This window comes from Stegodyphus dumicola, chromosome 4 (genome assembly GCF_044657685.1).
Source record: "Stegodyphus dumicola isolate Sdum_Otavi_A_Nest chromosome 4, ASM4465768v1".
Taxonomy (NCBI): Eukaryota; Metazoa; Arthropoda; class Arachnida; order Araneae; family Eresidae; genus Stegodyphus; species Stegodyphus dumicola.
The window spans coordinates 244002813-244019947 of record NC_140771.1 but is presented as its reverse complement, the minus strand read 5'-3'; the positions used below and the strand labels follow the sequence as shown (position 1 = coordinate 244019947).

Below are 17135 nucleotides of genomic sequence, written 5' to 3'. Positions count from 1 at the left end.
CAAAATCACAAAAATTTTAATAGCTACATATGTTAAAATTTCAGATGCAGCGTTAATTGTTGGCAAACATTTTTATACTTTTTCAAGTTTTTCTCAGTTGATCACATCAATGTTCAATTTTTTGGGTAAGATGGCTTACAAAACTTTTTTTTTGTCTTTTTTTTTGTGTTGTTTTATTACACAAATTATTGCGTTTTATTTTATTTATTATTGCGTTAATTTTATTTATTAAATATCACTTTCTTTGCATTACGACCGATAAAATTTAATTCAACAGCAAAATCACGAAAAATTTAGAAACAGCATTAGAATTTCCGATAGACAATCTCGCGCGCTGGAGAGAAAAATATTCTAGTCCCAACACGCATACACTGGTGTGCAAAAATTAAGGACGAAGTCGAAAAATTAGCATATCAGCTGAACGAAGAGGCAGAGCGGACAAAAGACCAATCTGGAGATTAACTAAAGTGATGTACGGTAGCACATGCGCAGATATGCAGGTAGACGTAATGGGGGAGTGTCTGAGTAGTATAAAGCATGTTGTCGGTGTAAGATCAGTATTTCTGGCAAAGAGATTGCATGCCGTATAGCAGTTAAAATCACACCGAGTTGCTGCCTCAGCGAGAAATGGCGAATAATCAATCTGTTAGACGACATCTGGATGCTTTTACCCGAGGTCGAATCATTGGGAAGTTGGAGGAAGGCCGCAGTGTGACAAGTGTGGCTGCAGAGTTCGGAATTGCTCACAGCATCGTTTCACGACTTTGGAGACAATTTCAAACTAGAGGAAAAGCTATCCGGGGGTTTAGTAGTGGTCGTCCACGAGGAACCACACCCGCAGATGACCGGTATATTGCCTTTCAGGCCAGAAGAAACAGGCGGCAGACAGCGGAAGAAATCGCTAGACACACGACACAGGCGACTGGACGACCGATATCGCGTTTTACCGTGGCCAAAAGACTGCACGGTGGTGGTCTGTTTGCACGACGTCCTGTACGGTGTGTACCTCTAACGCCTGCCCATCGGAGAAGGCGTTCTCTGTGGTGCCGGGAACACCGGAATTGGAGAGACAATGAATGGGGACGAGTCTCTTTACAGATGAGAGCAGATTCAGTCTGAGTAGCGATTCTCATCGCATACTCATCTGGAGAGAGCGGGGAAGCCGCAATCATCCCTCGAACATCATTCAAAGGGACAGGTATGAAGGTGGCGGTGTTCTCATTTGAGGAGGCATCACGCTTGGTAGTCGTACAGACCTTCACATCTTCGACGCAGGTTCAGTCAACGGGACCCGTTATTGTAACGAGATTCTTCTTCCATATGTGCGTCTTTTTAGAAACGCTATGGGTCCTTTTCATGGAAGACAATGCACCATGTCATCGCACAGTAGCTGCCGAACAGCTCTTAGAGAGTGAGGATATTGAACGTATGGATTGGCCGGCACGATCTCCGGATCTCAATCCCATCGAGCATGTATGGGATTTTCTAGGCAGACGCTTGGCAGCTCGTACCTTACCACCAGTAACGATTCCGGAGCTTCGATTGGCGCTGCAAGACGAATGGGCAGCAATGCCTCAACAACTCATTGACACCCTCATTCTCAGCATGGGCAGACGCTGTGAAACCTGCCTAGCAGTGAGGGGAGATCATATCCCCTATTAAAGACCGGATGTTTCTTGCTGAACACCCATCACAGGGATGTTTCGGCCTTCAGTCGCATTGCGCTCCATGCTACTTTTTCAATAAAGCTTCTTTTTATCCCTCTGATTTCTCTTTTAGTAAGTGTTGCTTACATTACTCATGTCCTTAAGTATTGGGGATCTTACGGTATTAAATGTGTTGATTTAGAAAGCTTTTGTACAAAGTTATATTGAAAAAACCGTCTCGTCCTTAATTTTTGCACACCAGTGTAAACCATGTATGCTTTGAGCTCTTTGAGTATGCTGATCAAAAATTCATTCAAGTTTTACAAAACATGAAATAATAATAATAAAATATATGAACACAATCTATGAAAATACTGAATACTTTTAACCGAATAGATCATAAATGAAATGCGTTTTTATTATTTAAATCAATCGGATTCAAAAGTAAAAATCGAGTATTACTTAGAACTACATATACTGCTTTCAAATAGCTTAGTTTGTCGATCCACAACAGACAGATTAATTTTGAAAGATAAATATCTTATATTTTACCGAATGGCTGAAAACTCGAATGAAAAGTGAAAAGACGCATTCATAATCATTCAAAGCAAAATTGCATTTCGAGGATAACAGCCCTTTTCGCTTTAAAAAAAAAAAAAAAAAAAATCTGAAATGTTTCAGATTTTAAATTACGTCCAAAGGGGCGTTTTTTTAACATTTTGTGTGTTACCTTTCTTTATTAAATATCATGTTCCTCGCACTTAAACCATAAGATCCAGTGCAACAGCAATATCGCAAAATAGTTTTAAAACGAGCATATCTTTAGAATTTCCGATACAGAGACTCACGCGCTGGAGATAAAAATGTTTTTTCTGCACAACGTTGCCATTGCTCGCTTTGAAATCCTTGAGTTTGTTAATCAAAAATTCGTCAAAGTTTTAAAAAATAGGAAATCGATCATAAAACAAATTTCAAATTTCAAATTTGGTCTTCCACATTGCTCATATTCGTTGGAGGATTACGTTATTCAAAATTCGATGACTCTATGTACCGTTGTTTTATCACAATACGAGAAATATACATACATTTATGCAGATTTTTCATTATTTAATTTCTTCAAATATAATGCAGGACTCTAACATTTTGTGGCAACAGTTTGAAAAGTGAACCGACATTTATGAGTCCGACGCAAAATGCCAAAACGAAACTAATAGTCCTTCGGGAATCAAATCCCTTTGGACTAAAAAAAAAAAAAAAAATTCTTGGAATGCTTTTTTTTCTTTCGAAAAGGTTCACAAAGAATTTAGATGTATCATAATTTCGACTTTAATCTCCTTATAGTTTGTCTCAAACATTTTTATCATTTTGCTTCTCCCGCAGTGGCCTACTGTAATATGAATCTTACGAATTATTTGAAAATTCTGATGTAGAAAAGTAACGAATAGTCAGGTCTTTTTCATTCTCAGCCGGAACGAGGAGTTTTTTAAGTTCTTATCGTGCCTTGATAGTAACTGATAATCTTCGGATGATTTTCCAAAGGTCTTCTCCTTTCTTTCCTTATCTTCCTTGCAAAAAACGCATTATACTCTTCTCTTGCAAACAACTGATGTGTGTTCTTTTTTTTTTTTTTTTTTTTTCTTCCTATTTGATCATATCCAAATATTAAGTCAAAACTTGACTTTTAAATCATCTTCTGCAGTTTTTATAAATATAGTAAAATTTGCGAAAATTTGAAATCATTTATGCTTACCCTGGGAACTGACAAATAAAAGAAGATTACATTGACACTAAGCAGAACGTATAACATTTGAAACTATCGGGCGCGAAGTATTTGCGAGCTTTCTGAAAAATGCGGGAGCCGCCATCCAGATGGGGGAGGGAAAATAAATTAATTGATTTTTTTTAGCTGTTGCCAGCAGGCTGAAATAAACTCGAACACTCACATTAGCTACCATAAGTCTGCACAATTGTGATGCATTGACGCAGGAATCGTATTCATGCGTAATGAAGAATCTCAAACTGAACGCGCATAAAATTATTATATTTACCATTCATTGATGGGACTTATTAATAACGACTGGTCCCTGTCATAGATTATTCCCTTTATCCGGCTTGTTTGGTTACTATTAATAGTAACCGATAAATCGGACTTACTGTAACATGCACACTGGGTTTACAAAAGTCCTTACCAGGTCTTTATTTTCGTAAACGTTCAGTTACAAAAGTATTTTAAATGAAGTACATATTCATGTTTTGGCATCCTTAAATTTTAATTTTTTTAATAAAATCATAAGATATATTTTTTTACGTTCTCTCACTCCCTACACTTGCATTTAAGAAAGTATTATGCTCATTATAAAAAATATTATACATAGAGTGTGCTTGCTCCAGTGCAATAAAAATTAACCGACATATTAAATTTTAATCTTAGACATTATTTCCAGTAAGCAAATTCAAAGCGAATTGTTTAAATTTCTATTTAACTAAAAATAAGATATCGTTTTAGGAAAAAGGTTTCTGATGCTAAGTTAAGAAACGAGCGTTTCTATGCAGATTCTCGTGAAAAATATTGCTCAATTTAACTTTCTTCCAAAAAGAAATTTTATTCACAGAATCTTACAGATTTCATGTTCAGACTTAAATATTGTCATTTAGACCACTCGTAACAATATTTCAATAAATTAAATACCTGATGTGGACATCACATGACTTTCTTGTACGTCCTATTAAATTACATACATTTTTTGCTGTACTTCATTTAAAATTATTTCCTCGAATTTCGCCAGAGATAAATTTCTCATTCAATAAATTCAGTCTTCACTTTGTTGCAAGGCAAAAATCAAAACATCTTCATTAATATTTGTAAAATACAGTAAAATTTAAAACATCATGCAGTTAAAAATAGTCCCCTCCCCCTTTTTTTTTTTAACAATTAAAATTAGAGTTTCTACGTAAAAACAAGCAATTTGGTCAACGGGCAGAAAGACAAAATTTTCGCTGCACAAAACTAAAAGTAACTATCGATCTCACTGGGAAAAAGACCCTGAAGTGGTGCATCAACTATCTTAATTCACTATTCTACTAAGAATGTTAAATGTAAACAAATAGAGGGCCTCGTTACACTTAATACCACTTAAACAACTTTTAAATTGTTGATAATTCTACAACTATTGTATACAGATTAAATAAAGGTATAAAAACTTAAAAACAGGAACATAATTCAATCTTTTTTAAAAGAAAAATTGTACAATTTACCAATATATTAGAATTAAATAGTGCATTCGCTGAGCCAGGTAACAGAATGGAAATATATATATATATATATATACGTTTGGTGTGACCTATTGCTATGAAAAAAGGAGGTGCACAATTAGATGTTATAGCAGTCCCATATACAAAATTTCCACATTCTACAGCTAGTCATTTTTGAACTATGCTTACGTACATACTTACGTACGTACATACTTACGTAAGTACATACTTACGTAAGTACATACTTACGTACGTACGTGCGTACATACAGACATCACGGAAAAAATCTCTTTTGAATCCATTTAAAATCTATTTTACAATCCTTTTTGGAAAAAGAGTATTTTATTCTGTCTGTATGTACCAATGTTATGCAAAATCATCATTCAAATGGATTCGAGAGCGTTCAAAATTTTCTTAAAAATATGACGTCCGAAATTTTTCGCGATTACAATGCTTCGTATAAGGGCGTAAAAATTAAAATATTTCTAGTTTATTTCTAGTTGCTAGTTTTCTAGTTCATAAAGTAATAAAACTGCATGACAATATTAGTAAAGTGCTTTAACGGTTGAAAATTTATAAATTATGTTTGTGAGAACTCTTTTGGCATACCATTTGTAACAAAATTATAAATTAAAGAATTTTATACACTAGTAAATCACAAATAATAATAATAATAATAATAATAATAATAATAATTTTTTGGCATTTAAGGGGAAAAATTCAATCTTGAACCATTCGATTTTCTTTATTAACTTATAAGGTATTTCTCAAACCTTCTTAGCGTGCCTTCGTGGAGTATTGGTCTGTACACTGGGCGCGTATTTCCAGAGGTCCGTGGTTCGATTCCCGGCGAGGGCGTTGCTCATTTTTCATCTTTCCTGTTTCCAAATAACGTAATATCTCTACATTCGCGCCCGAACTAAAAGGGTGGTGGATGATGATTCTCCACACCCAGGATTTGGCGATTGAGTCCCCTAAACCCCAGTCGCCCTTTAAAAATGGGAGTATATAAGGTATTTCTCCCGCCTTCTTAGCATGCCTTCGTAGTGTAGTGGTCAGCACGCTATATATATGTGTGTGTACACTTATGGTACGGCCAATTTGAACCAAAAAGGGAGGTGCACAACTACATGATATAGCATGATACAAAATTTCAGCGTTCTGAGGCTTTTAGTTTTTAAGTTATGCCAGGTACGTACATATCTCAGGAAAAAATCTTTCTGAATCCATTTTAAATCCATTTTATAATCTGTTTTTGGAAAAAGAGTCCTTTATTCTGTTCTTACGTACGGATATCACGCAAAAACGTAGTTAAATTGCATTCGATAGTGGTCAAAATGGATATTTTCGTTTGAATGATACCGCAAATTTTTCATGATTACAATACTTCCTGTACTTTGTACAAGGAAGGGAAAAAAGACAAAATGGGGATATGTTCCGACACGGAACATATCTAGAAATCAGAAATTTTAACATATTTTAATACAAAGTAGAAGAAAAAAAAGAAAAAATTATGCTTTGATAATATATTTGTACTATTTCTCAAACTTTGCAAGTCGAATACCTTAAAAAAGCAAAAATGCAAAACGGCTTTTAGTTTGTTCATTTCCGAATTGTCTGAACCACTTCTGTAGTTCCTGTGAAGGAAGAGAGAAGTAAAACCTGTAAGGAATTTCATATTTTGTAGAAAAGGGTAGTAAAATTCGATTATCTCTATAAAGTTGCATTATTACTCTTAAAATTATATTTAATGGAAATCAGCCGAGAAGCTGTTTCAGCTGTATTTCATGATGTAATTTTGTTTTGTTTTCCTATTCGACTCAATCGTGCAAATCGTAATGTTTGAATCATTTATGTTTGAAGTAACATTTTATAACCTAATTAAAAGAGTTCCTTCAGGCTTTCAGATTACATATGTTTGGGAAATACATTCCTTTCAAAAATCCTTTTGTTAGTTCAACGAATTACGAAAATGAATAAACAAGTTAATCATTGTTTGAAGAGCACGAAAAGAACAAAGATCCATGAAAGATCAATAATATTAAATATCGCAGTAGATATGGGATACATAATCTTTTTCAATATAAACTGAAAACAATGTCCTTCTTATTTTGAAATATCAGATGTGGACGTCACATGCGTTCCTTGTACGGGTTATTAAATTATATACATTTTTTGTTGCATTTCATTTAATCTTATTTCCTGCAATTTCACTAAAGATACATTTCTCATTCAATCAATTCATTTCACTTCTCGGCAAGCCAAAAATACATAAAATGTCAGAACATCTTCCTTAAAAATTGTAACAAACAAACAAAACAAAAAAAAAAAAAAAAAAAAAAAAAAGCATAAAACAACAAACACACTTAAAAACAGTTAAAAAACAACTTTTTAAAATTAAAATTAGAATTTCTATGGTAAAAACAAGCAAATTGGCCAACGGGCAAGAACATAAAACTTTCGATGCACAAAACTGAAAGTTAATTTTTGGTCTCTTTGGGCAAAAAGACACTGAAGTTGATGCACCCACTTATTGAATTCGCCATTTGACTCAAAGTTCGAATGTAAACAAATGGCGGCCTCATTAGGCCTAGTGCCTCTTAAACTTTTAAACTGTTGATAATTCTACAATTACTGCATGCACATTTACTTAAGGCCCAGCATATAAGAATAAAAATGCTGAGCTCATGGAGCCGGGTACCGGTGGAAGCATATATGTATATACATAATGTTTGATGCGGCCGATTGCAACAAAAAAAGGGTGCACAACTACATGATATAGCAGTGCCGTATACAAAATTTCAATATTCTATGGCCGAACGTTTTTGAGTTATACGAGATACATACATACGTATGTGCAAACGTCACAAAAAAATCCTTTCTGAATCCATTTTACAAACCTTTTTGGAAAAAAATAGTCCTTTATTCTGTCGTTCGTACAGATGTCACCAAAAAAATCGTCTAAATGGATTCGAGAGCAGATCAAAATGGATATTTTCGTTGAAATGTGATATGCGGATCTTTTCGTGATTCAATACTTTCACTCAATACTTCGTACAAGGAAATAAAAAATGAGAAGGGAGACTTAATTTTGAATAGTTCCTATTCGATGCTTCAAATTTATCAGTTATATATGTAATATCTAGAAAAACGGATGTGCACAAATGTTGAGCCATAATTAAGAGCAAACTTGTCAGCTGAGGCAAATTAAATATTCATTTTTATTTTGATTGGAATTCGCTGCCACAATTGACCATAATCGTGACTATTTCAAACATTTTACATTTTTGATGGCTTTACGGTGAGAAGAGAAACCTCGTGGCAGCGAGAACAGAAGCAAAGTGTGTAGCTATGCAATACGAAAGCTCAGTAAGAGATGAATTCAAAATTTCGAGAACTGAAACTAAGTTCCGAAGTAGCTACGTTATCATCGTTATGTAAATCATATGATGTGGAATGATCTAGAAAGAACGCAGTCCAGAAATAAATTTTATTATTTTAAGAACAGAGAAAGGAAATACTCATATTAAAATGAGGTAATTAAAGGCCATTAATTTAGGTTATATTTTTGGTTTACATATTTTTTATCTTGTATTTATATATTTTAATATATATCACTATAAGATTTTTCACTGAAGCCATCAACTGAGTTGAAAGAAATTTAGACATTGACAATTGACATAGTTTAAGGTTCGTAATTTTGAACAAATTTTTTCAAATTATTCAGTGAAAGTTACTATAATTGATAGTTTTCACTGAGTGATATAAAGTCTGCATACAGAGTAGAAAAACACGTATTGAGTTTTCTCACTCTAAAGTTAATTTAAAACGTCTTACCTTTAGTAGTTTCGAATTCACAAACGTTAATCTGGAGCTTCTTGAAAGAAATCTGGATTTAAAGGAATTTTGCTGTAATTAAAACGTACATATTTTTTTAATTTTGCGTTATTTCCCAATCTGACTGACATATAGACTTTTCGACTGGTTTAAATGTCTTCCACAATTCAAAAATTTTTTATTAGCTTCTATTCAAATCTTTTTACTCGTTCTGTTTTCCCACTAGATGACTTTTACTACGCGCATGCGCAGTACTTTTTTTTTTTTTCCCCCGCCGTTAAAGTAGAAGTCCTTCTTGATTATCGTTTGTAACAATTATTACTTTGCTTTCGCTGTCTTACAATATGTTATTTTCATTATTCCAATTTTACTAGAAGAAAAGGATATGTTTCTTTGTATGTGAAAGAAAAAAACGCGAATGATTTTTCAGATGAGTGCGTGTATTTACAAAAGCCAAATCTACATACGACTTCAAAGCATTTCCAACTTTGTTACTTAAACCGATGCTTTGAGTTTTTAATTCGTTAAATATGAATTTCACTGTATCATCAATGAGTCATATTTTAAACTAATACTTTCACAACAAAGTGTGCGATTATAGAATATTATTGTCCGCAACTTTTTTCAAAATTTTATCAGAAAAACATAGAAGCTGAGAAATTTATGTTAGATTTTTTAAATTTATGATCTTTCTTCTAATTTACCAACAGCGAAATCGAAAAGATTGATACGAAGCATATTGACATACAGTGTCTTACAAAAGTGATGGGACACTTGTGCTTTACAAAAGGAAACTGTAAAATAAATTTTAAAAAATGAAAAAATTTTTTGTGAGTGTGTTTCATACTGAAATTTAGTAACAATTATTACATAACATACATTTTCTCAAAACATTAAAATATTAATTTAATAAAAATACAATTGTTTAGAACGGAGCAAAAATTGGCTCACATAAGTGATGGGACACTTACTTTTCCATCAAATATTTATCCAAAAATTTTACTTTTTAAAAGGTTTTTAATATTTTGTTGGATTTCCTTTTACTTTTAAAACATGATTTAATCTTCTTGGGATGGATTCGACTAATTTTTTTGTGATTTCTGGAGTGATTTTACCCTATTCTTCTTGAAGCACCGATTTTAATTGTTGTTTTGAAGAAATGGTGTGTTTGCGAATTCTTGATTCCAATTCTTGCCAAATATTCTCTATGGGATTTAAGTCTGGAGATTGCGGTGGTGTTTGTATTATTTCAGGATAATTACACAGCAGCCAGAGGTCTAACGTTCAAAGCAGTGTGCTTGGGGTCATTGTCATGGTAGAATTTAAAATCGTTATGAAGGTTCAATTTTCGTGCTGAAGATTTCAAATGATTAATTTGATTTAAAATGTCAATATACTTGTACTGATCCATTATACTGTCAATAAAAACAAAATTACCAACGCCAGCGGATGACATACACCCCCATACCATAACTCCTCCTCCACCATGTTTTACTGTTGGCACCAAGTTCTGTTTGCGAAATTCTTCTCTGGGTTTTCTCCACATGAAGATTCTACCGTCAGAACCAAATATATTAAATTTACTCTCATCAGCAAATATAACTTCATTCCAGTAATCAGAATTCTTATTTATGTTGGATTTTGCGAAAGCCAGTCTAAGTTTTCTATTCTTTTTACTCACGAAGAATTTTTTCCTGGCTGCTCTACCGTGATATCCAGCAGATCGAATTACCCTTCTAATAGTCTCAGGATTAATAATTACTCCATATAATGCTTGTAAATCAGCAGCAACTTTAGGAGCACTCATTCTTGGATTTTGTTTTAATATTTCGAACGATAATTCGCTTTATTCCATTGGATAGCTTTGATGGTCGGCCAGGTCTTCTTTTATCCTGAATCATATGATTATTTTTATATCGTTTAATGATATTGAAAACTGTTGAATGACTCAAGTTAACTGTTTCAGAAGTTTCTGTAATAGATTTTCCACGTTCAATATGCAAATTAATTACTAATTTTCGAATTTCAGGCAAAGTTTCTTTTCGTTTAGCATTCATGGCTGCACAGAGCTAAAAAACGCAAAAATTCCAAAACAAACTGGAGAGAAATACTGCAGACGATTTTATAAATTATTGCCAATTGCTTTTGAGTAAAAATAAAAACCCCCAAAAATATCTTTATTGTAGTATGTAGTAGTATCTAATGGTGTCCCATCAGTTATGTGAGTCACTTTTTGCTCCATTCTAAACAATTGTATTTTTATTAAATTAATATTTTAATATTTTGAGAAATGTATGTTATGTAAAATTTTTACTAAATTTAAGTATGAAACACACCCACAAAAAATGTTTACATGTTTTTTAATTTATTTTATTACAGTTTCCTTTTGTAAAGCACAAGTGTCCCATCACTTTTATGAGACACTGTATATTTTTTCTTGCCAATAAAATAATTTTAATCATGGGTAAAATTTTTAGGCTATCTTTCGCGATTTAACGACAGAATTGCATTCCTTAATAAAAAATCTATTCTTTCTGACCCTTCGTTCTGGCTCTTAATAAGGTTACTGGATGTGGGCGACGTTTTGAGATCTTTGATGAAATGTGTTCCGACTATTCTAAGATTTGTCCCTGAGCCTTTGTCTCCTTTTCGATGAATTTTTCAGTTGCTAAGATATTACATAACAGTTGAATCTATTTTCAGATTACGTAAGAGTACGTAAAGGCTGAATCTATTTTCAGCCACTCACATGAACGTTATGGTGGTCTGAAATCCTAAAGGATTATCAGAGGAAAAAAAAGTTTTGAATCTATGCCATGGAGAGAGAATCACCTTTCTTTTCTCCTTCAGTGTTATCCTAAGTATAGGATTTCATGAGCTCGACAGTTATTCGAAATTCTTTATCTAGATAGTTTATCTTTCCTTTTTTAGAAGAACATCATAATTTTTATAACTGAATTCCTTGTCACCATATACAGTTTAATTTTAATGTACATTTTTTTAATGAAATTTTTAATTCTGTTACACGCTTCTTGAATTAGTATTTAGGACATTCGTATTACTTGATTTAATACTTTAGCGAATTATTATATTAGCTCAAATGGGCTGTTAGTCTCGAAACGGGATCTAACGTAGCCTATTATAAATGGAGAATCGCTTTTCAAATTGTTGCCACCAAATATTATCCCTGTATTATTTTTAAGCAAATTAAATGATAAAAAAACTGCATGAATGTGTTTATGTGTTCCTCGCATTGTGAAAAAATGGCGGTACTTAGAGCCAACAAATTTTGAATAACGTAGTTCCACCACCCGAATATATGCACCTGGAAGACCGAATTTTATATTTCATATTTTGTAAAATACGTTAATGATAAAAAGACAAAAAAAAAAAAAAAAAAAAGTTTTCTAAAGCCATCCTAGAAGCAAGCTGAACATCGATATGATGAAATGAGAAAGACTGAAAAACAGAAGAGTGTATGCCAACACTTAACGCCGAATCGAGAATTCTAAATGTATACTGCTATGCTGCTTTTAAAATTTTGTAATTGTGCTGCCGTACTATATATGACTAAAGTGCGGAAAAATTATGCTTAATAATAAAGCTAAACACACACACACACACACACACAAAAAGGGTTAGTAGAAGTGAATGTAACAGCAGACTGGTAGACTGCAAGCTCAAAGAGAGCGTAAAAAACCTTAAAAAATCCTTTTGTGTGACCGTTAACATCTGAAACATTTCATTTTTTTTTTTTTTTAAATGGTTAACGTGTAAGGACTTGTGTTTCCTCTTTATTTGCGTTGGAAACATCAATGATCCTGAATAGGAACAGGGAGCTTACTCAAGCTATGTTCAAGAAGGTGTGAAGTAGACAACACAAGCAGGAAGGGTATACGAAACCCTTTATTTTCAATACTTTAGAGGTATTTCTGAACTTCGGAATACAGAGACCAACCACTTGTGGTCTGAACGTAAGAATATAAAAACTACTAACTAAAACTATAACTGAAAGCTAACTTTGAATTAGTATACAAATGCCTAGCACTGACTGGCCTTTATTTAAAAAAGGTACGTATGTAGTACGCCAAGCTGCTAAAACTACGATACGTCTGCAAATATCAAGAGGGCTAAACCTCTGGCCTTAAAGGCAACCAGAAACCGAGTTTTAACTAAAACTGGTTGTTAACCTAAAACTCCTTCTCACTCTCTCTTGGCAAAAAGCCACAACTTAAGTACTTGGTGTTAGCAAGACAATTTGCATAAACAAGTTAAAGCATTTAATTCTGGTCGGAAGTAGAAAATAAGAAGTGATAGTACAGTTTTAAAATAAAATAAACGTTAGTAAAACTTAGGATCCTTACAAACGATTCCGATAAAATGGTGTGATAATTATCAACGTATCCGTTTATTAATGCTTAAGATTTTAAATGTTACTAAGCTACATCATGTATACGAGAATATTGATTATAAGTTAGAAACACTTAAAAGATAATTTTGTTGCGTACGGGTTGTAGTTGGATTATTGGATTGAATGCCCATGGAACTGAGGATAGCTCGATGATTGTTTTTTTCAAACGTACTTTACAGTTCTAGAACTCTTCACACAAACGTACTCACACATATCTTCTCAATATGACACAGTCAGTTGTAACCACTCTAAGCCACTAAGAATGTTGAACGCAAGGCAACACAAAGTGCCTAAATTGCGTAAGCTTGCACAAAGAAATCTCAGTATTCTTAGGTAAACTCTGAACTCAACTAAAAACTGGTGACTTCTTCGTCTCTTATATAGTTTTCCCCCGTTCGCCGAGAAATTTCCAATACCTCCGATTTCTTGAAATTGCTGCAAGGCATTACAGTGCCATAAGGCCGGGTACAGTTACAGTTACATAGGGATCAGTTGAGTTACAGTACGTACGGATCGGAGAAATATGTCGCCAAATGGTCGACAAGTACCCTGACATTTAGCGATTTCTCGCCAACTTTTGGGCCAACAAATAAGCACCAAAACCAACGCCACCTTGGCGCTTGATTTATCTCAATGTTTAGTGGACTTCTCCGGTAACTCTGTCTTCTCCCTCTTGAAGTCTACCATGTTACATTATATAAAATATACTGAAATGTGCATATTATTTCACTAAAATTATTTGCATATATACAAAATTCGTAACAATATTTATATCGCTAATGAAATAACATGTAATATTGATATCCCTCGGCTAATGAATTATTCTTCTCATGAATAATCATTTTTCACTTATGTTTTTATTGTATAACAAAGTATTGTTTTTTTTATTCCAGGTGAGCCGTAAGCGGCTGGCTGGAAAGTGACGATGAAGGAAGAATCGGAGGGGGATGGCGGAAGCAATGATGTCCCGACCTCCAGAGATGCAGACAGCACTGTTTCGAACGGCAACACCAATGGACCTGCATCGGTGGTCTCAAGCCAGCCGCGAAGACTGCTTTCGGATCGACCACCATCCATGGGGGTCACACTCGCCGCTTTGGGTGCCGAAGTGGCTAGCAGTGCTCTTGCTTGTACTACTATTGCCGAGCATGGTAATTTACCATTAGGCGGAACGACTTTAGCAAATGCCCTTCGAGGAATGGCCATGGATGTGAACCGACGTTCGAATGGGAGCCCCAGCAACAATGGAGAATCTATCATAGGCGGTATTCATTCTACAAATTCCAACAATGGCGGAAAAAGTGGAAAAGGTGATAACATCGGACAGAATAGAGACAAAGTGTTTGTATGCAATATTTGTAACCGCTGTTTTGGTTACAAGCACGTTTTGCAGAATCATGAGCGTACTCATACGGGAGAAAAGCCTTTCGAATGCAAGGAATGCCACAAGCGATTCACGAGGGACCATCATCTCAAGACACATATGCGTTTGCATACAGGGGAAAAGCCATACCACTGCGATCACTGTGATCGGCATTTCGTCCAAGTGGCCAACTTACGCAGGCACTTGCGAGTGCATACGGGAGAACGACCATATGCATGCACAATATGTAATTCTCGATTTTCTGATAGTAATCAACTTAAAGCTCACATTCTCATACATGAAGGAAAGAAACCGTATGAGTGCGAGAAGTGCAATGGACGATTCCGTCGGCGGCATCATTTAGTTCATCACAAATGTCCGAAAGATGAAGCTAACATTGGGAAACCTAGAAGAGGTCGCCGCCCTAAAGCATACGATCAGCTCCCATCGAATTTGCCTATACTATCACCAGTTCTTCAGGAGCGATTATCTACACCCATTCCTGAACTTCCACCTCCCCCACTGCCAGTAACAATAACGTCCGTTATAACAAAAAATAATTCACCTCCTTTGCCTCCTTTGCAACTCCAACAACCACCTGTGGCTCACATGCAACAGCCGAGGAGAAATCACATTCAAGCTCCTTATCATTTAAGTCTTGCCCAGAACTTAAATGGTCGATTTCATGATATCGTACAGACGGGTCCTTTGGATATGACGGTGTCCTCTGCACCAAATAATTCTGTTTCAGTAATAGTGCCTCGAATACCTCAGCCATCTGCTTATCATCCTAATAGCTCCCCGATGGATGGAGTGCTGGACTTGTCCAACTCGCGGAGTGATTCAGAGGCTGAACCCATCGAGGAAGAAGTGGACGAAGAAGATGAGTGCATAGATGAAGGAGTGGACTCAGAGTGCGAGGACGAGGATCTTCAGCATCTTCGTATGATCGATGACCCCTGGCAAGGGCATGGCTACCACCAGCATCATCATCATCATCATCTAGATGATGTTCAACAAGGAAATGGTGAAACGTACGAAACGTACAATAGCGAAGGAGAGAACAGTAACATGGCGCTCCAGCTCACCACTTCCTAGAAGTATATCATTTTCCGAGTTCATTTGCTTCAAATCAGGGATTAAGTGTTCTTTATTGACCGTCATTCAATATTTTTAACAAGAAACTACCTCAGAAGGGTGGTGGGTTTTACATCAGCAACTTCCATGTGACCTGTCTGACATTTGCAACCTCGGAAGCCAGGATATTATGGGTTTGACACTGTTGGGTGTAACGCTTGTCCCAACGCACAAAATTATTTTCACCTTTTGTACAATTGTCCAAAGCATTGTACAAAGAGCTTTCCATACCGTCATAGGCGGAACACCAGAAAAGTCGAATGATTTCCAGTTGAGATTTTCTAATTGTTTTTACAAGAATTTAGAGGACTTTTTTACAATATTATATGAGGGGTATTCATTTTTATTTTGAAAGCCATCAGATTGATTAAAAAAGAAAAAAACATATCCTGGCGCAGAAGTTAAGAAATTCAACAAACTTCGGGAAATAGTATCGCTAATTAGAAGTAATATTTTACTTAAAACGCTCTCAGGAATACTAGGTGTACTCTAACCAGGCTCTAAGGTTGTAATACACTGGTGATAAAGGAATCAAAAATGCAATGTCAAAAAGAGCACTGCACATATTCACTGTGCAGCAGTCAATTATGTTCCTAAATGAATCAAAAGTAACCTATTAGTGTCATTGTAGACGTGCTGAGGGTCACTGTGTTCAATGTCTGTCAGAACTCAGTGATCCCACGCCTTGCCTGGTTAGATGATTACATTGAAAGGCAGGTCACATGTGTGGCTTTTGATTTCGAGAGAATGCTGCTGAGTCCACCTTCCAGAGAGAATTCTTTATATATACCATTAATACAGAGATATATAAATATATATATTTATTTTGTGCTCGTTACCCTTTTCCTGGTGATGTTCTTGCCCATCAGGCTGAAAATAATGCTAAGGAATGCTCTCAGGTGATTGAAGGTAAGGATAAGATATTTGTGTTGTTTTTAAGAAGTTCTGTACTTTTTTTTTATGAGCATAGATATAGGTGATATGTAAAGCTCACTGCAATAGACTCTATTCAAAGTCCTTGCAAATGATGTAGCATTTTGCCAGGATATGTACACGAATAATGGAACATCTGCATGTCTTCAAAAGAACGATGCACTTAAATTTTAAATCCCGCACCCTGACTATAATGTTCTAAATTTGTAGATATATAAATACACGCATATATCATTATTTATCTGTACACGAGATAAAACTCGCTTTTGAAACATAACCCAAGCTCACTAAGAAATATATTTTTTATTTGCTTGTCATGTACTGAAATATATTTTCCATCACTACTTTCGAAAAATTAATAAAAATTATTTTCTGAGCCACAAAAGTGAAATATATGTAGATTGGAATTTTTAAAAATGCGTTTAGAATTTAAATAATGAATGTTTTATTCCTACGAAACAATTATCCAAAAAGTAAATGTTAATATTTGTTGAATCTTTAAGTCTAAATTTCGAAGAGCTACCTAAATTATAATTTTTCGAACTGGCTAAAAGAA

At 34.7% G+C, this 17135-nt stretch overlaps 1 protein-coding gene across 1 annotated transcript in view; it reads left to right on the top strand.

The window, feature by feature from the left end:
- LOC118193347 (uncharacterized) overlaps window positions 1-16902 on the top strand; it is a 39520-nt gene extending 22618 nt beyond the window's left edge. The window contains exon 2 of the mRNA XM_035364425.2: window positions 14040-16902. Coding sequence (XP_035220316.1) covers window positions 14072-15607 — 1536 coding nt within the window. The 5' untranslated portion in view covers window positions 14040-14071 and the 3' untranslated portion in view covers window positions 15608-16902. The remainder of the gene's footprint in view (window positions 1-14039) is intronic.
- The last annotated feature ends 233 nt before the right edge of the window (window positions 16903-17135 follow it).